The sequence below is a fragment of the Syngnathus typhle genome, linkage group LG4 (assembly GCF_033458585.1).
Source record: "Syngnathus typhle isolate RoL2023-S1 ecotype Sweden linkage group LG4, RoL_Styp_1.0, whole genome shotgun sequence".
Taxonomy (NCBI): Eukaryota; Metazoa; Chordata; class Actinopteri; order Syngnathiformes; family Syngnathidae; genus Syngnathus; species Syngnathus typhle.
In genome coordinates, this window is record NC_083741.1 from 5,377,984 (window position 1) to 5,402,752 (window position 24,769).

Sequence of the window (24,769 nt, forward strand, 5' to 3'; positions counted from 1 at the left end):
CCCAAACCAGACCCCCAGCAGCACCGACACAGAGACAGAGGGCATTAGCAGATGTGTGTCAGCAAGGGCAACAATATCCGGGTAGCTGATTTAATGAGGTGAAAATAAGATTTAGTCATCTCCAGCATTAATGTATGGTTTTTTTTCCAGTAAAGTTGGTTATCATAGTTTAGACAGCCACATAATGGGCCTAAATCCAGCTAACTAAAATAAATATAAATGAATCATTTCACTGGAACTGAAAAATATATAAAAGTAATATAAATGACATGTAAAGGTCATTGCATAAATTGTTTTGGCCTTTAGTCGATAGTAAAGCATGGATATTCAATAAAGTTTTTTTTTTTTAAAACCGGGGATGAGAACGGCAAATGAAACAAAAACACTGTTTAGTAGCCGGGGTCTGGGGGTCCCACGGGGGGGGGGGCTGTGCCCCACCCCCCACTTGCCGCAGGGGGCCAGGGGCCGCAGCCCCCCTCCGATGAGGGCCGCAGTGGGCCACAGGCCATTATTGGGTGGCCACAGGGCCCACAGGCCCCCATTGGGGGCAAAGCTCCCTGGAAACTTCTGGATTTTGCCAGTATAGCAATCCCAAAACCATTAATTTCATCACTCAATTTCAACAGTTTTGTTAAAAAAATGATGAATGAAAGATGAATATAATACAGTCAAGCCTCGGTTTTCGACCACAATCGGTTCCAGAAGGCGGTTCGAGAAGGGAATCGGTCGAATACCGAATCTATTTTACCCATTACAAATAATGGAAACATTTTTAATCCCTTCCAAGACTTTAAGCATTTTTTCATTTGCGCATTTTTGTCCGATCGCGCAACTGCAGCGCTCCGCCGAACGCGGAACCGTAGCGCGTCGTAGACGCGCAACTGCACTGCGCTGGTTGCATTATTGTGACAGAGCCGTCGCTGAAATTTAGAAAATATTTTTAAACTCCTGATGTATTTTCCAAAATTTAAGTGGACCTCAGTGCGCAGGGAGCTTAATTTAGTCCGATCGCGCAACCGCAGCGCGCCGGGCGCTCACTGTCGCATTGCTTTAAGAGCGTCTTTGTGTTCCGAGTTGTAAGATGTTGCTGCTCTCGAGCCATGCCCATCTGAAGCAGTTCCTGATCCCGTTCGACTTGTCTATTTTCCTTTTTTTTTCTCTAAAATCCTTGCCATGCTGGCTAAAACTTTTGCTAATTAAGCAAATGAGTAGGCAAATAATGTGACGAAAGTAGCGCCAAAATGCTGCCGAAAAAAAGGAGGCTGTTGTCGGAATACTGCTGCCAGCCGCCCCCCCATATAAAAACACTTTTCTCAACAGATATACACGATTCACGAAAATGATACTCCCGACGGAAAAAAACACAGAAATCCGCGGATCCGCGGAAGATTCTCATCCCTGTTGAAAACAAATGCATTTATTAACAGCATTGAAAAAAAACATTTCACCAAAAAGCTGCTATCAGTGATTCTCATTAAATACGACACTGTTATTATGAATAACAGTTTCCATCACTTCAGCGCCTGCAGGTCTGATTTATAAAAGATGTTTATCTTATGAGGCGAAATCACATCAAACGGCAAACATTCTGACCAAATACATCATCTTGAAGAATCAGTGAACGAATACCTCTAAATAAAGTAATAATGAAATGTAAACGACAACACGGTGATGGATATCTGAAAATTAGAGCAGAGCTTTAACTCACAAGGAAACGGGAAACACTTCCTTAGAACTTTAAAAGTTACAATTAGTCGCAAACAGGTGGTGTATCAATGTCCTTGAGCATCCTGCATTGTTTGAAAATGAGAATGGTCGCTAGTTTCAGACCCTGGTATTTGTACAAATTATTTTCAAAATGCATTTATTTTTTTACAACAAACTAGAGAAACTCCCCTTCATTTTCAGTGGGAACAGTGTTGTTGGTCTCCTTTTTCTTTGCTAGTGCATCTTAGTCTGGAGTAAAATTTGTTTCTCCCCATAACTCCCCTAACAGTTTAGGAGCTGTGAAGTCGCAGGGCCTGACCACTGAGTGATTGAGTGATTGCGGATCAAGGAACCCTCCCACAACAAATGGAGGATAACGCGACCTACACCAAAGCGAGCGGCCCTTTGTTGCCTTCTGAAGGAGCAGAAGAGAGATAATGACAGGACAAGCAATACAAGAGTACCAAACAACACACACCGCTAACACAGTTAGTTGCACATAGAGAGGTGATGCGCTGGCAACTTCTCCCTCTCAGAAAATAGAGTTCCACAACAGTGGGATTTCTTCTCATCGTTAACCTCTGGCATCTGGTGGCAATGGCTGTTAACATTTGTTACAATTTGTAACTCCTGTGTTTCTTGTACTGGTATTGTTTTGTTAATTTGCAACCTGTGTTATACCATGTTCCAAGTCTGCTGAAACAAGGTCTGTAGGCTCTGCCTTGACAACGGTATAAACACATTAGGCATGTCAAATGTGATAAGTTTGTGATGACTGTGAGGATGCTGTGTAAACAAACATGCATTACAGGAACTTAATGATTCCACTATCAAATTTGTTACCTACCAAGTGATGAATACATTGATACTCTGTTTCTTGCTAGTACTTAGGGAAAAAGAATCATATGATAAACATAAGGGGAATGATAGGGTTGACAACTTATTTGGTCTTTTGATTAATTTGACGTGCCGACTTAGAACTGATAATTCTGCCTGTGCTTGCTGTAAGCTTGAGTTGTGCTCCAACCGGGAGCGTAAACATCTGCTAGCTGACCATTGTGAAGATCAAGAGATGATACCACAACTGCAACTTTCTGGAACCAGTTTGCAATAGGGGATACCTACTTTGGCACAACAGCTGTACGCCGTCACGATGCTTTTGCCATGCTCCTTTATGATTTTGTGTTTCATATCGATCTTTGGAGACATACTTGACTAAACTATCATAATTTACGCACTATAAGCCGCTACTTTTTGCTCGTTTTGAACTCTGCGGCTCGTCGTCCGGTCACATCACATGTTGCGCACATCATGTTATCGCGATCGTCTTGTTTGAGCGCACGCCCCAATAACGTAATTGTGTGAGGCTATTGTGGCGGAGTGACGAGTGTCATTGTATCATAGTTTATGGAGAAAAACTATTTAAAAGGGACATTCGACATGCTGTCAAATCAGTCATATTTAAACTTGCGCAATGACTTCATCATGCGGTCGTGGAGGAAAATGTAAGTTTTGGGGGGAATTTTTAGCAGCATGGGCGATAGAGGTATCAATGTTTTTTATTTATGTCATATGGGCGATAATTAGAATAAATACAGTATATATCGTTATATGGGCCTGTGGAATAATTTGAAGTGCAACCGCCATCAGCGGCGCGCACCCGGCATTGTTGACATAAAGGACAATCAATGGATTTAATGATTTGGAGTGACACAGATGGTTTGATAATATTATTGCTTATATAATAGTTATTTGATATATAATTTATATATCGTTATATGGGCCTATGGAATAACTTCAAGTGCAACCGCCGTCAGCGGCGCGCACCCGGCATTGTTGACATAAAGGACGATCGATGGATTTAATGATTTGGAGTGACACAGATCTTTTGATAAATGTGTTATTTGTTATAGTTATTTGGATAACTGTCAATGTTACGTCAGGCCCATTCTCACCTCTTCGTTTGTGTTTATGTCACGTTAGCATACCGTATCGTTTAGCCTGCTGTTGCCCGTTCATGTCTGTTCTTGGTGTTGGATTTTGTCGAATAAATTTCCCCTAAAATGCGACTTATACTCCGGAGCGACTTATATATGTTTCTTTTCACTTTATTGTGCATTTTATGGCTAATGCGACGTATATTCCGGAGCGACTTTTAGTCCGAAAAATACGGTAGCTCATGTCACTCCAGTTCTGAGGTCCTTACACTGGCTTCCTGTCTGCCAAATAATTAATTTTAAAATACTTTTACTGGTTTCTAAGGTTCTGAATGGTCTAGGGACCAAGTATATTTCTGACCTGCTGATCCCTTACAAACCATCCAGATCTCTCAGATCGTCTGGACAAGGTCTGCTCTCTGTTCTCAGAGTCAGAACTAAACAGGGAGAAGCAGCGTTCAGCTTCTATGCTCCAAATATTTGGAACAAACTTCCAGAGACAGGCAGGTCTGCTGCAACTCTCAATGTATTTAAGACAGAACTGGAAGACTTCTTTGTTTGCTGCTGCCTATTGCTAATTTTACCTTAACTTATACTGCACTGTACCTCTGTTCCCGTTTTATTTTTATTTTTACTGATTTTAATTTTAATCAACTGTTTTTAATGTTTTTTAACTGTGCCTTGATGCTCTTAATGTTTTTGTTTTCTCTGATGCCTTTCATGTCTTGTGTGAAGCACTTTGGATTGCCTTCTTGCTGAAAAGTGCTATACAAATAAACTTGCCTTGCCTTGCCTTTGTAAATAACTTGCGGGCACATGCGGCTTTTAGTACAGTGAGGCTTATCTATGGTAAAAAAAACAAGATTTTCCCCAAATCTTTGCTGGCGAGGCTTATAATCAAGTGAGGCTTCTAGTCCAGAAATTACGGTACTTATTTTCTACACTGGTAACGCGCCGAGACGAACAGGGTATAGCAGAGCAAGGGAGACAAGGCAGGGAGAGGGGGGGGGGGGGCGGTTGGCGGGTGCGTTGGTTCGGAAGTCAGAAATTGGTTCGTAAGTAGATGCAAAAACATCGTGAGGCTCCAGTTCGTATCTTGAAATGTTTGTAAATACCGTAATTTTCGGACTATAAGTCGCGTTGTAATAAACCTATATAATTATTATTTTTTAATTACCGTTTTTTTCCGTGTATAATGCGCCCCCATGTATAATACGCACCCTAAAAATGGCATGTTGATGCTGGAAAAAAGCCTGTACCCATGTATAATATGCACCCAATTTTTATGAATTTTTTATTTTATTTTTTTAAAGTCCCAATGATCGTCACACACGCAGGGAGGCAATGGGTCCCATTTTTATAGTCTTTGGTATGGTCTTAACTAGGCTGGATGTAATTTCTTTTGTTGGCGTTGATTTCTCCGACTGCCCGTAAACGCACCACCGCGCTCCGTGCGCGCACGGGACAGCAAACGAGCAGGTGATCGAGCAAGCGTCTGATACGAGAGCATTGCGGTCGCATGGAGCGTGTTTGAAGTGAACAGCAGAGACGAAAGGAACAAGGCAAAGTGTTGTGAAATAAAATATTACCTGTAATACGGATTTAGGTAGAGAACTGAACTCTCACTCTTTATATAGCTGACGTGTCTTGCGCATCCGTTCTGCGCATCTGTAATGGCGGCCTCCGTATGATATCCGGTTTGCGTGTGTGCGCGTGTGCGTGTGTGCGCGTGTGTGCGAGAGCGAGAGAGAGCAAGAGAGAGAGCGCGAGAGAGAACTCTCAACCGTAGCACGCCGCCGACCGCCCAACTGCACCGCGCTGGTAGCATTATTGTGACAGAGCCGTCGCTGAAATTTAGAAGATATTTTTAAAGTCCTGATGTACTTTCTAAAATTTAAGTGGACCTCAGTGCGCACTGCGCAGGGAGCTTAATTTGGTGCGGTCGCGCAACCGCAGCGCGCCGGGCGCTCACTGTCGCATTGCTTAAAGAGCGCCTTTGTGTTTTAGGATGAACAGCAGTGTTGTGAAATAAAATTTTACCTGTAATACGCATTTTGTTATTTGCTGATTGAAACTGCTAATTAAACTGTGAATTGAAACTAATAGGAAGAAAACAACTCTCGCTCTTAATATAGCTGACGTGTCTTGCGCATCTGTTCTGCGCATCTGTAATGGGGGTCTCCGTATGATATCCGGTTTGCGATGGAGATTAAAAAACAAACAATATTTGACAATAACACACCCTCAAGGATTGCACCATCGCATCAAACGATGTGTCGTCAATTATGTATTTTACTGACTAAGTGTGTTGGCCAGGATGGCTGAATGCGATGCGCGATTGACAACAAACAAGAAGAAAGGTGAGTTTTATTTCGGGGGAGATTTGTCACGTCTCGTCCCCAGTTTTGCTATGTGTCTAGGTTGCCATAGTTTCTGTTCGCGTCGCCCCTCTCTTCCTGTGTCACTTCAATCGAGTGCGTTCGTATGGAGCGTGTTTGAAGTGAACAGCAGAGACGAAAGAAACAAGGCAAAGTGTTTTGAAATAAAATATTACCTGTAATACGCATTTTTCTATTTGCTGATTGAAACTGCTAATTAAACTGTGAATTGAAACTAATAGGAAGAAAACTGAACTCTTGCTCTTTATATAGCTGACGTGTCTTGCGCATCCGTTCTGCGCATCGGATTCATAGTGCGCATGCGCAGTGATACTGCCTCCGTATGACGTCCGGTCCGCGATGGAGATTAAAAAACAAACAATATTTGACAATAACACACCATCAAGGATTGCACCATCGCATCAAACCATGTGTCGTCAATTATGAATTTTACTGACTAAGTGTGTTGGGCAGGATGGCTGAATGCGATGCGCGATTGACAACAAACAAGAAGAAAGTTGATTTCAAGTTTTATTTCGAGGGAGATTTGTCATGTCTCGTCCCCAGTTTTGCTATGTGTCTAGGTTGCCATAGTTTCTGTTCGCGTCGCCCCTGCCTTCCTGTGTCACCTCAATCAATGTAACGTGTTTTGTATTTAAGTCCTGTCTGCCCCTCGCTCACCGTTGGATCATTGCATGTGTTACTGTCATTCTGTTCCTGTCTTTGGTAATGTCACCCTGTCTTTTTGTTCCACGACTTTGTCGGTCAGTCCTGTTGTTGGTTTTGTTGTACCATGACTTTCTTTAAAAAAAAAATATATATATATATTTTTTTTTCTTTGTACCCATGTATAATACGCACCCCAGATTTTAGGACAATAAATTAGTTAGATTTTGCGCACTATACACGGAAAAAAACGGTATCAATGATTCTAATTAAATACGACACTGTTATTATGAATAACAATTTCCATCACTTCAGTGCCTGTAGGTCAGATTTAATAAAAGATGATAGTGAAGATAATGAAAGATGTTTATCTTATGAGGCGAAATCACATCAAACGGCAAACATTCCGACCAAATACAGCATCTTGAAGAATCAGTGAAAAAATACATCCCCATACCCATGTATAATACGCACCCCAGATTTTAGGACAATAAATTAGGTAAATTTCGCGCACTATACACGGAAAAAAACGGTATATGTTTTTTTTCACAAATTTCTACTTGATCATTAACACATCACTTACAAGCAGGGCTGTGGACTCGGTCGGATTTTTGCACCGAGTCCGAGTCCGGCCTCTTGGCCATGAGTCCGAGTCCGAGTCCGGCTGTCCATTTTTTCTGTTAATTCATGTGACTGCTTAGTCTTTATTCAAGGCTAATTTAGATCAAAATCTAAATAATTACAACAGTTTTGTGATGGCTTTGTCTTTATTAAACATATAAACGAATACAATAAACAGATACTTTCAAGTTTTAATCATTAATTACACCCTTATAGCTCAGACATTTATCTAAACACAAATAATTAGTGACGACCCCTTATTTGGAAAGCAAAAAACCCATGTCGTACGGCGTCAGCACTATGTTGTTTTCAATAAAAACATGAACTCACGTTTGCGTCAGTCAATTTTAATTTTTATAAAGGATTATTCTCATTTGATGCCATCCGCGTTCTGCCATTGAAGCGGGGTGCATTCAAAGACCAGTCGTACAGACGGAACACTCATTCACTTCACCAAAACGCAACAATATAATTACGTGAGCTCTTTGCATAAACATCGATGCAAAGAAACTCCTCTTTTTGGGTACAGGCTACAAGGAGTATATATTACAAAGGAGACTTTCTACTTAATTGTGATCATCATTCATCCATCCATCCATTTTATTTTATTACTCAGGTATTTTCAAAGCAAATTAATATTGTTGCATTTATTGATTTGCTTTAACATGACAGCGCAATATAATTAAAAGCTGACACGATAGCAATGTCAAACGTGTTCATTTAAGAAAAAGCCACACACGTTTTGTGATCAAATCTTTCATAACGAGAATGATTTGAGTGAATTGATTTTACAATTTTTATCCCCCCTCCCCACCATCTGTCACTTTGCTTGGGACAAAAGGAGCCTTCAGAAATGAAATTTTGTCTCAATTATTCATTCAAATCAATTCACTCAAATCATTCTCGTTATGAAAGATTTGATCACAAAACGTTTCCGTCTGTACGACTGGTTTTTGAATGCACCCCGCTTCAATGGCAGAACGCGGATGAATTTAAAGACATCAAATGAGAATAATCCTTTATAAAAATTAAAATTGACTGACGCAAACGTGAGTTCTTCATGTTTTTATTGAAAACAACATAGTGCTGACGCCGTACGACGCCGCACGACATCGGTTTTTCGCTATAATTCGGTATAATTTGACGTAGTCCAAACTCACCCAAAGTTAAGGTTTCATAGGAATATTATTGTCATAATTGTCTGGACCATATATGATATTTGTTTAATGGTAGTTACTGATAGATCTTGAAGATGTCAAGTTATAGGTGCATATAGCACGTTCATTGTAAGAGGGGAAGAGATGTTGTGTATTTTGGGCTAACTCAAATTCCGTAGTAGAAAAACCCCGGAAGTGGGATGGGCGCATTCTGTGTTGTTGTGGTACGCCCTGTGAACGCACTGTGAGTAAGGAATAAAGCAGTTATCATTCACGTCGTTGTCCGACCTATTCTTGCTATCTAAGAACCTGGAAAATAGTAAGGATATAACATATATCACGGGTCATTACGGCGACTTTGGTGGAGTTTTTACTGCTTCTTACAACTCCTACCGCGCTGACTGTAACGTGACACTCTCTGGCTGCGTCTTGCCTCTTTTTTTTTTTATTGTCGGACTCGGTGGACTCGGTCAAAATCAGCACTGAGTCCGAGTCCGAGTCCGGCAAAAATGACCGAGTCCGACCGAGTCCGAGTCCGCGAGTCCGAACCGAGTCCACAGCCCTGCTTACAAGTATAGTTGACCACTTCACATTATTTTTAGTATAGTTGATCACTTCACATGCTTTGATATCTTTATCTTGAAAATATTCAAAACATGAAAAATAGAGAGAAAAATCAAAGAAAGTAATTAACACTTTAAAGCGCCATATCCTCTGGACTTGTCCTCTGTCACCAGGATGACATAAAGGACGAGCAATTTGATCGATGGATTTAATGATTTGGAGTGACACAAATGGTTTGATAATATTGTTGTTTATGTGATAGTTATTTAAAATATAGTTTATATATCGCTGTATGGGCCTGCGGAATAATTTGAACTGCGGCGCGGCACACGGCATTGTTGACAAAGGACGAGCGATAAAAGACGAGGAATTTGATCGATGGATTTAATGATTTGAAGTGACACAAATGGTTTGTTAATATTGTTGTTTATGTGATAGTTATTTAAAATATAGTTTATATATCCTTGTATGGGCTTGTGGAATAATTTGAACTACGGCGCGGCACACGGCATTGTTGACAAAGGACGATCGATGGATTTAATGAATTGGAGTGACACAGATGGTTTTATAAACGTGTTATTTATGTAATAGTTTTTTTTAAATAACCGAATGTTACGTCAGGCCCGTTCTCAGCTCCTTGTTTGTGTTTGTCACGTTAGCATAGCGTATCGTTTAGCCTGTTGTTGTTCGTTCATGTCTGTTCTTGGTGTTGGATTTTGTCGAATAAATTGCCCCCCAAAATGCGATTTATACTCCGGAGCGATTTATAGTCCGAAAATTACGGTATAAGCGTTCGTAAATCGAAGTATGTATAATCCTGAATGGCTAGTAACTCTTGGAAGCCACTAGTCAAAAGTGGTTGATGAGTAACAACATTTATGTCAAGCCCTAGTCATATGCATTGGTGAAGTAGACTGAGGTCAGAGATTTGTAATTGGGCATAACACAATTATTAAAGTCGCTGTTCTGCAATCTTAACATTCAAACAAAACATAACAAAGATTTAGTTCTTACCTCATCTTCAGCCTGTCCTAATCCTTTCTTTAACTCTTCAACCCGCAGTCTCAGTTTTTTTACTTCAGCTTCATGGCCCTCCACCCTCCTGTTTGCGTGGGCTAGCTCTGCTGTCTTGTCCTGGAATTGCTTCTTCAGCTTAGCATAAATGTGCCGAAGATCAGACAACTCCTGAATACACATAAACGAACCAAAAGTGAGGCTAATGACTTAATAGAGCATCTACTAAAGCAGACATGGGCAATCCGGCCCGCCAAACCTGAATAAATTGTATTATTAACCTTTTTTTTGTCATTTTCCCTGCAATGACTGCGTTTCCCCAGTAGATGGAGAAACACTCGCCCACACATTTACTCCCGAAAGCTGTGTCAGAAAGCTCAGTGCACACTCACAAGTTGCTCAGTAGTACGGACCCGGCGCACGCCGCGCTCTATTTCTATCAGTGCCGAGATTTCATTTCGAGTGTGGGCTGTAACGTCAGCATTCTCGAAATTCGCGCGCTGAGCTTTTAGATACAGTTTTACGCCAAAGCCACCCACAAACCTTCCCCTGGAATCCTTCCATTAAAATGAGTGGCCCAAGGAAAAGAAAGGTGGACACTGAGTGCTGATTGTTTAAAAAAAGAGTGGACAATTATTTGGCTCGAACTACGTATGTGAGCAGACGTTCAGCCACATGAACATCAACAAAGCCCATCACAGATCTAGGTTAACAGACCAACACCTCGGCTGTATACTAAGAATTGCCACAACAAAATTTACTCCAGACTATGATGCACTCACAAAAAAGGAGACCAACAACACTGTTCCCACTGAAAATTAAGGGGAGTTTCTATAGTTTGTTGTAAAAAAACATTTTCAAAATAATTTGTACAAATAGCAGGGGTTGAACCTAGCGACCATTCTCATTTTCAAACAATGCAGGATGCTCAAGGACATTGACACACCACCTGTTTGCGACTAATCTTAGCTTTTAAAGTTCTTTCCGCCTTTAAGGAAGTGTTTCCCGTTTCCTCACCTCTGTCACCAGGTGTTTGTGAGTTAAAGCTCTGCTCTGATTTTCAGATATCCGTCACCGTGTTGCCGTTTTGATTTCTTTATTACGTTATTTCGATGTATTTTTTCACTGATTCTTCAAGATGCTGTATTTGGTCGGAATGTTTGCCGTTTGATGTGATTTCGCCTCATAAGATAAACATCTTTCATTATCTTCACTATCATCTTTTATTAAATCTGACCTACAGGCACTGAAGTGATGGAAATTGTTATTCATAATAACAGTGTCGTATTTAATTAGAATCATTGATACCGTTTTTTCCGTGTATAGTGCGCAAAATTTAACTAATTTATTGTCCTAAAATCTGGGGTGCGTATTATACATGGGTACAAAGAAAAAAAATTTTAATTTTTTTTTTTTTTTTTTTTAAACTAAGTCATGGTACAACAAAACCAACAACAGGACTGACCGACAAAGTCGTGGAACAAAAAGACAGGGTGACATTACCAAAGACAGGAACAGAATGACAGTAACACATGCAATGATCCAACGGTGAGCGAGGGGCAGACAGGACTTAAATACAAAACACGTTACATCGATTGAGGTGACACAGGAAGAGTAGGGCGACGCGAACAGAAACTATGGCAACCTAGACACAGCAAAACTGGGGACGAGACATGACAAATCTCCCCCGAAATAAAACTCACCTTTCTTCTTGTTTGTTGTCAATCGCGCATCGCATTCAGCCATCCTGCCCAACACACTTAGTAAAATTCATAATTGACGACACATCGTTTGATGCGATGGTGCAATCCTTGATGGTGTGTTATTGTCAAATATTGTTTGTTTTTTAATCTCCATCGCGGACCGGACGTCATACGGAGGCCGCCATTACAGATGCGCAGAACGGTTGCGCAAGACACGTCAGCTATATAAAGAGCGAGAGTTCAGTTCTCCACCTATTAGTTTCAATTCACAGTTTAATTAGCAGTTTCAATCAGCAAATAACAAAATGCGTATTACAGGTAGTATTTTATTTCACAACACTTTGCCTTGTTCCTTTCGTCTCTGCTGTTCACTTCAAACACGCTCCATACGACCGCAATGCTCTTGTATCAGACGCTCGCTCGATCACCTGCTAGTTTGCTGTCTGTCACAATGTACCCTACACAAATCCGAAACATTTGTTGCGGCTCCGAGTCACGACGAGGGGCAAGTTTTGGTTTCCAAGGGTGTTTTTATTCCTCTTCAACGTCTCTCCCATACAGAGCCGCCTCTTTCCCGTGCGCGGTGGTGCGTTTACGGGCAGTCGGAGAAATCAACGCCAACAAAAAAAATTACATCCAGCCTAGTTAAGACCATACCAAAGACTATAAAAATGGGACCCATTGCCTCCCTGCGTGTGTGACGATCATTGGGACTTAAAAAAAAAAAAATAAATTAAAAACATTTTTAAAAAATTCATAAAAATTGGGTGCGTATTATACATGGGTACAAGCTTTTTTCCAGCATCAGCATGCCATTTTTAGGGGTGCGTACTATACATGGGGGCGCACTATACACGGAAAAAAACGGTAGTTTTTTTGTGAAATCTATTTTTTTAATGCTATTAATAAATGCATTTGTTTTCAAAAAGCTTTATTGAATATCCATGTTTTACTACCTACTAACAGCCAAAACCTTTTATGCAATGACCTTTACATGTTGTTTATATTACTTCACACAAACACGACATCCAGCTGCTCTTGGTTTCAAAGTCAAAGTCAAAGTCAGCTTTATTGTCAATCTCTTCACATGTCAAGACACACAAGGAAACCGAAATTACGTTTTCTCTATCACACGGTGACGAGACATATTACCCGATAGACATACAAGTAAACGACACAATATAAAAACAAGAAGGCACAAACAATAAATAAGAAGAGTTTGGCCCCTCGGTCAAAATTTAGAACCCAATTCGGCCTGCAAGTCAAAAGGTTTGCCCACCCCTGTACTAAAGGGTTTCTGGATGGTCAGCCATCATGCATCCCTTCTAGGCAAATACAGTCTATCAAACGCTGAATTTCTTTAATGACATTAAGTCACCTATGTAGTAAATGGGAAAAGGGCTTTCACTTTTATAGCACTTTTATACTTAAAATGTTTATATAATTTTAAGTAGAATATATATATACCGTTTTTTTCCATGTATAATACGCCCCCATGTATAATACGCACCCTAAAAATGGCATGTTGATGCTGGAAAAAAGGCTGTACCCATGTATAATACGCACCCAAATTTTAACTCCTACTTAAGTCTGTAAACGTAAAATTATTTCAGAAAAAAGATCATCTTTGGGAACAACCGGATGTTATTCTGCCGGTCAGTATCACTGCGCATGCGCTAGCAAACTCGATAGCGAAGAAATGTTTTGGATTTGTGTAGGGTACATTGTGACAGCAAACAAGCAGGTGATCGAGCAAGCGTCTGATACGAGAGCATTGTGTTCGTATGGAGCGTGTTTGAAGTGAACAGCAGAGCGCATCTGTAATGGCGGCCTCCGTATGATATCCGGATAAAATAAATAATAAAATTTAAAAAAAAAAAAATGTTTTTTTTTTTTGTACCCATGTATAATGCGCACCGCAGATTTGAGGACAATAAATTAGTTAAATTTTGCGCATTATACATGGAAAAAAACGGTATATAGTATATATACCTTTATATATATATATATATATATATATATATATATATATATATATATATATATATATATATATATATATATATATATATATATATATACCGTTTTTTTCTATGTATAATGCGCCCCCATGTATAATACGCACCCTAAAAATGGCATGTTGATGCTGGAAAAAAGCCTGTACCCATGTACAATACGCCCCCAAATTTATTATCATTATTTTTTTTGTTTTTAAGTCCCAATGATCATCACACACGCAGGGAGGCAATGGGTCCCATTTTTATAGTCTTTGGTATGGTCTTAAATAGGCTGGATGTATTTTTTTTGTTGGCGTTGATTTCTCCGAGTGCCCGTAAAGGCACCACCGCGATCTGTGCGCACATGTGAAAAAGGCGTGCGGACGTGAAAAAGGCGGCTCTGTATGGGAGAGACGTTGAAGAGGAATAAAAACACCCTTGGAAACCAAAACTTGCCCCTCGTCGTGACTCAGAGCCGCAACAAATGTTTCGGATTTGTGTAGGGTACATTGTGACAGCAAACGAGCAGGTGATCGAGCAAGTGTCTGATATGTGAGCATTGCGTTCGTATGGAGCGTGTTTGAAGTGAACAGCAGAGACGAAAGAAACAAGGCAAAGTGTTGTGAAATAAAATATTACCTGTAATACGCATTTTTTCATTTGCTGATTGAAACTGCTAATTAAACTGTGAATTGAAACTAATAGGAAGAAAACTGAACTCTTGCTCTTTATATAGCTGATGTGTCTTGCGCATCCGTTCTGCGCATCGGATTCATAGTGCGCATGCGCAGTGATACTGCCTCCGTATGACGTCCGGTCCGCGATGGAGATTAAAAAACAAACAATATTTGACAATAACACACCATCAAGGATTGCACCATCGCATCAAACCATGTGTCGTCAATTATGAATTTTACTGACTAAGTGTGTTGGGCAGGATGGCTGAATGCGATGCGCGATTGACAACAAACAAGAAGAAAGTTGATTTCAAGTTTTATTTCGAGGGAGATTTGTCATGTCTCGTCCCCAGTTTTGCTATGTGTCTAGGTTGCCATAGTTTCTGTTCGCGTCGCCCCTCCCTTCCTGTGTCACCTCAATCAATGTAACGTGTTTTGTATTTAAGTCCTGTCTGCCCCTCGCTCACCGTCGGATCATTGCATGTGTTACTGTCATGATGTCTGTTTGGTTTCTGTTCCTGTCTTTGGTAATGTCACCCTGTCTTTTTGTTCCACGTCTTTGTCGGTCAGTCCTGTTGTTGGTTTTGTTGTACCATGATTTTCTTAAAAAAAAAATTTAAAAAAAAAAAAATTAAAAAAAAAAGTTTTATTTCGAGGAAGATTTTCTTCAAAAATTGTTGTACCCATGTATAATGCGCACCCCAGATTTTAGGACAATAAACTAGTTAAATTTCGCGCATTATACACGGAAAAAAACGGTAAGTCCATTTATCATCATAAGGGGTTTGTGAAAGGGAAAACTACCGTTTTTTCCCATATATAATGCGCCCACATGTATAATACGCACCCTAAAAATGGCATGTCGAAAAAAGCCTGTACCTATACGCACCCAAATTTTGCACCGCTCCTTTCCACAATCCATCCGTGACAAGATTTTCTTCAAAAATTGTTCTACCATGATTTTCTTAAAAAAAAAAATAAATAAATAAATAAAAAATAAAAATAAAAATAAAAAAATTGGACCCATGTATAATGCGCACCCCAGATTTTAGGACAATAAATAAACGATAAAAAAACGGTAAGTCCATCATCATAAGGTGTTTGTGAAAAGGTAATAATATTCTAAAAAATATATAAATTAATGAAAATGTAAGTGTACAGCGATCTCTCGTTTATCGCAGGAGATGCGTCCCACAACAACCCACGAAAAACGAAACAGTATATGTACGTATTATTTAGAAATTTAAACACTATTGTATTGAAATTTCATTGATGCATTGCAAGTCAATTAGAAGAGTGTTTTTCCTTGCCAAGCAATGCAAAGTGTCCACCTTCAGAATTACTACTGTACACTAACTCGGAGGACATCACGCAATCTCCTGTTGCATTGTGGTCCAGTACAGAATATTAAAGCTTTTTAACCCCCCCCCAATACTTTATGCTACATAAATCTTTCCCATTCCCCTAATAACCATTCCCACAATGTTTTGTGCATGTATTGTACCTTTACAGTAAATAAAAGAAAAAACATGTGATATTGTCACGTGTACCAACTCCTTCTGCACTGGTTGGTGCACGTGGCCGGCTGCCACCTCCTACACTTGAACTCAGTCACGTACGCATTGCTCAGAGGCACGCCCCTTACTACCCGCTACAGTAAAAAAGATGCAGCAATATTTATTGGGTTGAGAGGAGTATTGTGTGGCGTTAGTGGTGATTTTGGCAACTTTTGAAATTTGTTTAATTTTTTATGGCAAATATTGTTTTCGGTTCCAAAATCATGGGTTGTGTACTCATTTGCAATAGTAAAACTTGTCCACAAGAGGTCAGCGTTTTTCCAAGGCCTCAGACACTTGTGAGACAATATTCCGAATGAGATGTCAATGCAATTCTCCGATCACTACCGTTACTTCTAAAGTCGTTTGTCCCAATACTGATCATAATCATACATTATTAAGAAATGTGTATACTTCCATTGTTTACCTTGTTTTTCTCAAACAAGTCAGTCTGGATGCCCTTGATGTCGGTGTCGATCGCTGTTGCAGCCTGGTGGCGTTTCTTCGCAATTTGTTCTTCCAAGTCTTCAGTTTGAGCCTTGAGCTTCTTGTTGTCCCTCTCCAGGGCCAGTTTCTCTGTCTCCAAACGTTCTCTACGACCCCATTCTGCTGCATTCTCCAACTGCAACCTCTCCATCTGACAGCCACATATATTTTACTTATTTAAAATTATTTAAATAACACATATATATATATATATATATACACACACACACACACACACACACACGCACACACACGCACACACACACACACACACACAGAGTAATCCTTCGTTTATCGCGGATTATTGGTTCCAAAAACCACCCGCGATAAGTGAAATCTCCGAAGTACGGTCACCCTCTCATTGGTAGTTTTTTTTTCTTTTTTTTCATCTGTACATTTCTTGTGTGTCAATAAATGTATATGAAACCATTGAAGTGCATATTTTATTATTAGAGCAATAAATAATTGTTTCAAACGTGTAAATAATACATTCATAGTATAAATAACATACAGAAAATGTATAAATATTGAAAGTATAAATATTATACATGTGTGCGTGTAACATGTTAACAAGAAGTACTGGGCAGGCTGAGTTAGCAGAAAGATGCTAATTCGCGATCGTGCTAACGCGCTAAAACGGACCTCTAAAGGAATTGAAACAATAATTCGGAGCAATACTACATTGTCCTTAAGGTTAGACACGTGATCGTTCATTTCTCTTGCTAGGAGACCCACTTACATCGTCAATGACTCCTGTACCACTGTAACCGACATATGTATACGAACGTAAAACAGGAAGTGGTATCGCCTGAAAACGGCTTTCAAAATAAATCACCGTACCTCAAATCAAAGCACGGCTGAATAACATAAATAACATGGAAAATTCTTAACACATACTGTAAATATGTTTTTAGAACAACTTTTATTATTATAGTTTGTTTTTTATAACAAGGTACAAGTGTACATACTGTAAATATGTTTTTAGAACTCTTTTATTATTATGACAATGTGTATTGGAGAGTTACCGCCCTGTGTGTGTATATGTGTTGTGTCAGCCATCTGTGCCTTTGTGTATTGGAGGGCTACACAGTTGTGTGCTGTAACCGTGCTCTTGATTGAGCAGTCATGTTTATATAAAATAATAAGAGGATTTACACATTTGAACATGAACAAGTACCGTAATTTTCGGACGATAAATCGCGTTTTTTTTCATAGTTTGGGTGGGGGGGCGACTTATAATAAGGAGCGACTTATGTGTTTTTTTTTTCAAAAATAAAAATATATATATATAAGTGAAACCGCGATAAACGAACCGCGATGTAGCAAGGTATTCAAGGTTTTCAAGATGGCGGCGCGTGCATACGCAGCGACCTCTCTTTGTCCCGCCCAAACGGTGTTTTGTCCGTCTAATGAGTGTTTGTCCGGCAGTTTTTTTTGTTCGTCTCGTCGTACTGAGTCGTGCTACAAGTACGGCAGGCAGGTTCTGCTTGACATCGGCCGAAGCGAGTTTTGTCGAGTTCTGGACTTTGATGCGGGAAAATTAAAGGAGCTCGGACTGCTACGTCCTGAAGCGTCGCCAGGCTCGTCTGCTATTCCTCCCCCGGTTGGGAAGCGTCGAAAGCGGTGTGCGAGGAGGCTGAAGAGGGGCAAACGCGGGGGCGTCCGAGCCAGGCTGGCGGCCAACCCTGCTCGCCCGGCGGCCAACCCTGCTCGCCCGGCCGTGCCTTCCATTCTTCTGGCGAATGTTCGATCGCTGGACAACAAAATGGGTTACATTCGCTTGCTGCGATCTACAAACCGGACAGTGCGGGACTGCTGTGTGCTCGTGTTCACTGAGACTCGGTTGACTGTCAACATTCCGGACTCTGCCGTACATCTGGAGCGGCTAGCGTGCTATCGGGCGGACCGGGCCATTGTACAAGGGGGGAAATCTTGTGGAGGTGGAATATGCGTCTACATCCGTGACGAATGGTGCCGGGACTCTGTAGTGGCATGCAAGCACTGCTCGCCACTGGCGGAGTTCGTGATCATTAAGTGCCATCCTTTTTACCTGCCAAGGGAATTTACCGCGATTCTGCTAGTCGCGGTTTACATCCCGCCTTCCAACATCGAAGGCGACAGGATCGCGGCTCTTAGTGAACTGTACCAGGCTGTCAGTGAACAAGAGACAGCGCACCCTGACGGTTTCACCATCTTCGCTGGGGATTTTAATCATGCTAACCTGAAGTCTGTTTTTCCGAGGCTTCACCAGCATGTTAATTTTCCTACGCGTGGCGACAGCTTCCTGGACCTGGTCTACTCTTCGCATAAAGGAGCTTTCAAACCCGCCCCCCTCCCCCATCTTGGAATTTCTGACCATATCACTGTTATGCTTTTGCCCGCATACAGACAAATGGTGAGAGCGTCCAGGCCAGTTCGCAAACAGGTACGGGTGTGGCCTGAGCGTACCTCTGATGCACTGCGTGACTGCTTTGGCTCTACTGACTGGGACATGTTTAGGAGGGGTGCCACTTGCGACGATCGGACAGACTTTGAGGAGTATACTGACTCTGTTTCCTCCTACATCAGGAAGTGCATTGATGATGTGACTCTCTCAAAATCCATCGTCACTCGGGCTAACCGGAAGCCATGGCTGACAGGTGCTGTCTTCAGGCTGCTGAGGGCCAGGGACAAAGCCTTTAGAGCGGGGGATGAGGCTGGCTTGAGGACTGCGAGGGCTGACCTGTCCCGGGGCATCAAAGATGCAAAGAGGGCGTTCTCGTGCAAAATTACCGCCCACTTCAAGGACAGCAGGCCCGCACGGAGCCTTTGGCAGGGCATTCAGACCATCACGGATTACAAGCCCGCGCCGCAGAGCTGTGAAGGCGACGTCCGTCTGCTCAATGACCTCAACCGCTTCTTTGCTCGCTTCGACGCTCAGAACAGCACTTGCCCGCTGAAGGCCACTCCCCCTTCACACGAGCTGCCCCTGTGCCTCTCCGCCGACAGCGTGAGGAGGGCGCTTGCCGCTATCAACATCCGTAAGGCGGCGGGCCCTGACAACATCCCGGGTCGAGCGCTGAAGGACTGCGCTGGTGAGCTGACGGATGTCTTCACAGACATCTTTAACACTTCCCTGCAGCAGGCCATCGTCCCGTCGTGTTTCAAAGCTGCCACCATCGTACCTGTGCCGAAGAAACCCGCTCCGTCCTGCTTCAATGACTTACGCCCATCATCATGAAGTGCTTTGAGCGGCTTGTCATGGAGCACATCTGATCCGTTCTTCCCCCCACCATTAACCCCTTCCAGTTTGCGTACCGAGCCAAACAGTCCTCTGAGGATGCCATCTGCTCTGCCCTCCACTCGGCCCTCACCCACCTGAGGAGAAGGGACTCGTATGTGAGATTGCTGTTTGTGGACTTCAGTTCTGCCTTCAACACCATTGTGCCACAACGCCTCATCAGCAAACTTGACGCGCTGGGCCTCAGTACCTACCTCTGCAACTGGCTACTGGACTTCCTCTGTCAGAGGCCACAGGTAGTACGTGTTGGCGACAAAATCTCCGCCAGCATCACGCTGAGCACGGGGGCCCCCCAAGGCTGCGTGCTCTTCACCTTCCTGACGCATGACTGCACTGCAACCTACAGCGACAACCGTATACGTAGTGAAGTTTGCTGACGACACGACTCTGGTGGGTCTCATCACCAAGGGAGACGAGACTCAATACAGGCTGGAGGTTGACCTTCTGACCACGTGGTGCAGGGACAACAACCTCCTGCTGAACGTTGACAAGACCAAGGAGATTGTTGTGGACTTCCGGAAGGATCACACCCAACACCTGCCGCTGACCATCGATGGTGCTGTGGTGGAGAGAGTGAGCAGCGCCAAGTTCCTGGGGGTGCACATCAGTGAGGATCTCTCCTGGTCCACCAACACCGCATCACTGGCAAAGAAAGCCCAGCGCCGCCTGTACTTCCTGCGGAAACTCAGGCGAGCGAGCGCTCCTCCGGCCGTCATGACTACATTTTACCGCGGCACCATTGAGAGCGTCCTCTCCAGCTGTATTGCTGTTTGGGGTGGCGGCTGCACTGACTACAACTTGAAGGCCCTGCAGCGCATAGTGAACACGGCTGGTAAGATTGCTGGTGCTTCGCTCCCCTCCTTGAAGGACATTTACACCTCCCATCTCACCCGCAAGGCGACCACGATTGTGAGTGATGTGAGTCACCCCGCTCACTCTTTGTTCGAGCTTCTGCCCTCTGGGAAGAGGTACAGAAGCCTGCGCTCCCGCACCACCAGACTCTCAAACAGCTTCATACTCCAGGCTGTTAGGATCCTGAACTCGCTCCCCCGTTCTGCGTAGCGTCCTGTACTTTTACTGTCTGTATGCACACTGGCTCTTATTTGTTGTGTTATCTGTTTATTTATTATTTATTATTACTCTTATTATTTATTGTTTGTGCCTTCTTGTTTTTTTATTTTGCGTCGTTTACTTGTATGTCTATCGTGTAATATGTCTTGTCACCGTGGGATAGAGAAAACGTAATCTCTTTGTATGTCTCGGCATGTGAAGACGTTGACAATAAAGCAGACTTTGACTTTGACTATTACTGTAATTTGAATTTCAAGTGACGTCAGCAGCGCGGCGCGGTGCGGCGGTTGTTTACAAAAAGGACAAAGATTAATCTCGAGATGACGAAGGGCCCCACGTACTACCGGCATCATTAGCGGCTTTGTTTTTAAGTGACACGGAGGACGAAGAGTTTGAAGAATTTAAGGATTTGGAGTGACACAGAAGGTTTGGAAAACTATTATGGCTTTTACGCACGCCCGGTCCTACTCTACGGAGCTCTCTTTCACCTCCGTGGATAGAAGTCGGGGGCCGGTGCTCGGCCGGGTGGGTGTTCGGGGACGGTGGATGGGGCTCGGTCATGGTTTTTACGCACGCCCGGTCCTATTCTATGGATCTCTCTTCCACCTCCGTGGCTGGAAGTCCATGCCGCCACACGCCTGGAAATTTGTTTTGTTAAATAAAGAGCCGTTTACCAAACCCACGTCTTTCCTTGTACTTTGTTAACGCTACAATATAGTTATACATATACTAGATCCGTGGAATAACGACGAGGCTGACGTCAGGGCGCACGCGCGGCGTTGTTGACAAAGGACGAGGAATTGGATCTATGGATTTAATGATTTAGAGTGCACAGATGGTTTGTTAATATTATTTCTTAAATAATAGTTATTTGATACCTAATTTATATATCGTTATATGGGCCTGTGGAATATTTTGAAGTGCACCCATTGTTGACAAAGGACGATCAATGGATTTAATGAATTGGAGTGACACAGATGGTTTTATAAACGTGTTATTTATGTAATAAATTTTTTCAATAACTCTGAATGTTACGTCAGGCCCATTCTTAGCTCTTCATTTGTGTTTATGTCACGTTAGCATACCTATCGTTTAGTCTGTTGTTGCTCGTTCATGTCTGTTCTTGCTGTTGGATTTTGTCGAATAAATTTCACCCCAAAATGCGACTTATGCTCCGGAGCGACTTATAAATGTTTTTTTCACGTTATTGTGCATTTTATGGCTAATGCGACCTATATTCCGGAGCGACTTTTAGTCCGAAAATTACGGTATATGAGTTTGTCTAACCTAACAGAATATGTTGCTCTCTCTTCAGGTGAAAGGATTGGACTGCAAGTATCATCAACAATGCTCATGTTTGCAGCGCACATTTTATGGGGCTTGTCACAATTACCCCAAAGTTACTATTTTTAGAACAGCGAACAGTGAACTGCGCATGCGCCATGGTCAAACAAACACAAGAGCCGAACAGGTAGTGAACAGCTGGAGCGCAAAAGACCAATTCGCTATTTTTTTTATCAGAGTGAACATTAACCTATCATGGCTACAACCAAACACTGCTGCTTTGGTGTCTGCCGTAGTGACTCGCGATATGCTGACCGGGATCATATGAGGGGAGTTTTCTTCGTATCTTTTCTAAAGCCGTGGATGAGCCGTGAGAAATGCTTTTGCTGGGTAGAAGCTTGTAAACGGCAGGGATTTACAGTAAATAATGTCACCAAACACACATACGTATATGCTCTCTGCATTTTTTCGGTGGAAATCAGCCAACGTTTAAGTTGTTCCACACTATGTTGATTAATTTTCATGAAAGTTAGCAACACGAGGTTAGCTTGGTTAGCTTGCAGGACCTCACCTGAGTGAGAGAGATATCAGACAATAACGCTTACCTATTGACTAAAACGGCTTTCTTTACGCTGTTTTTAAGGTCTCTGCATGTCAGGCAACGTTTAAGTTGTGCCACACTATGTTTGTCGATTAATTTTCAGGAAAGTCAGCAACACGAAGTTACCTAGCAGGACCTTACCGGAGTGAGAGAGCTATAGCAAAACCAAAACGGCTTTCTTCCCGCTGACTTTGAGGCCTCTGCATGTCAGCCGACATTTGAGTTGTTCCAGACTATGTTTGGCAATAAAACCGTGTCAATACAATTTCTCCCCTGATACGTCGTCCTAATCCAAAATGATGCGTGCAGCTGTAGTTGCACGGTCAGTCGGACATAATGCATCCGCTGAATATTTATGAGCGAACGTGACGTCATTTGAGATCAACTCCATACGAGGTAAGATTTAATGTGGATTGTACTAAGATAAGATAAGATAAGAGGAACTTTATTAATCTCACGTGTGAGAAACTGCATGTAACAGCCCGATTTACAGGAAGGTACAAGTAGGGGGATAAAGGTGCAAAAAGAGACTTCTGGACCGTAGTCCTCCGGCATAAAAAATAGAATACAATATAAAAAGAAAAAAATATGGAAAAATAACAACAATTGTAGTAAAACTAAAAATATAAGCTATGAATATTTACAAAAAGAAGAAGATAAAAAAGTAGTGGTAAAGTGTCGTAAAGTGTATGAAGTGTATGAGTTTAGTAATGCTAATAAAAGAAATAAAAGAAATAGTGCACGGGTTATGGAAGTGAAATAGATCTAGGCATTGTGTGGCAGAGGATATTGCACATTGGAAGAATTGCACGTTATGGGGAAAGTATTGCACAGAAGGATGTGTTTACAGGTTGTCATTGTACAGCCTGATTGCGGTGGGGATGAAGGAGCTGCGGTAGCGTTCCTTCTTACACGGGGGGAGTCTGAGTCTCTGACTGAAGGAGCTGCTCAAGTTCTCCAAGGTCAGATGCAGTGGGTGAGAGGGGTTGTTCCTGATGGATGCTAGCCTGGCTAGCACCCTCCTCTCGCCCACCTCCTCAACAGTGTCTAGAGGGCAGCCCACCACAGAGCTGGCCCTCTTAACCAGTTTGTTGAGCCTCTTCCTATCCCTCTCTGTGCTGCTCGGAGCCCAACAGACCACAGCGTAGAGGATAGCAGAGGCTACCACTGAGTCATAGAAGGTTTTTAGCAGAGGCCTGCTCACTCCAAAGGAGCTGAGTCTCCTCAGGAGATGGAGGCGGCTCTGTCCCTTCTTGTAGACGGCGTTCATGTGATCCGTCCAGTTCAGTTTATTGTTGAGGTGAACACCCAGGTACCTGAAACTGTCCACGACCTCAATGTCCTGACCCTGGATGTTCACCGGTGAGTGGGGAGGTGCTCCTCTCCTAAAGTCAATCACCAGCTCCTTCGTCTTACTGGTGTTCAAGCATAGGTGATTGTGCTCACACCAGTCCACAAAGGCGCTGATGGCCGACAGGTACTCCAGCTCGCCCCCCTTAGACATACAGCCAACTATAGTTGAGTCATCGGAGAACTTCTGGAGATGACAGATGTCAGTGTTATGCGTGAAGTCCGAGGTGTACAGAGTGAAAAGAAATGGGGACAGGACTGTGCCCTGAGGTGCTCCAGTGCTGCAGACTACCACCTCTGATCGGCAGCCATGCAGTTGCACGTACTGGGGCCGGTTAGTGAGGTAGTCAATGGTCCAGTCAGTGAGGTGATGGTCCACTCCAGTGTCTAGCAGCTTCACTCGTAGCAGGGCCGGCGAGATGGTGTTGAAGGCACTGGAGAAGTCAAAGAACATGACCCTCACAGCGCTGCCGGCGGACTCCAGGTGGGTGAGCGTCCGCTGCAGCAGGTAGATGACGGCGTCTTCCACCCCAATGCCGATCTTGTAGGCAAACTGCAGCGGATCCAGAGTGGGGCTCACCACGGAGCGGAGGTGGCTGAGGACCAGGCGTTCCATCACCTTCATGATGTGGGAAGTGAGGGCGACGGGTCTGAAGTGGGCCGGTTCCTTGGCGTGCGGTGTTTTGGGAACTGGGACGATGGAGGATGTCTTCCATGCGC

The 24,769-nt window shown here is 42.7% G+C and overlaps 1 protein-coding gene across 4 annotated transcripts in view; it reads right to left on the bottom strand.

Moving 5' to 3' along the window:
• The window catches only part of ccdc102a (coiled-coil domain containing 102A), a 107,180-nt gene that overhangs the window by 13,224 nt on the left and 69,187 nt on the right, over window positions 1-24,769 (bottom strand). For 3 of the 4 annotated variants that reach the window (XR_009714099.1, XM_061275703.1, XM_061275704.1), the window contains exons 7-8: window positions 16,405-16,614; window positions 10,045-10,215 (exon numbers count right to left, since the gene is read on the bottom strand). Coding sequence is in view for 3 of the 4 variants with exons in the window: in XM_061275703.1 (XP_061131687.1) it covers window positions 10,045-10,215; window positions 16,405-16,614 (381 nt within the window). In the remaining variant the exon portion in view is untranslated. The remainder of the gene's footprint in view (window positions 1-10,044; window positions 10,216-16,404; window positions 16,615-24,769) is intronic. The other variant, XM_061275705.1, reaches the window with a different exon arrangement.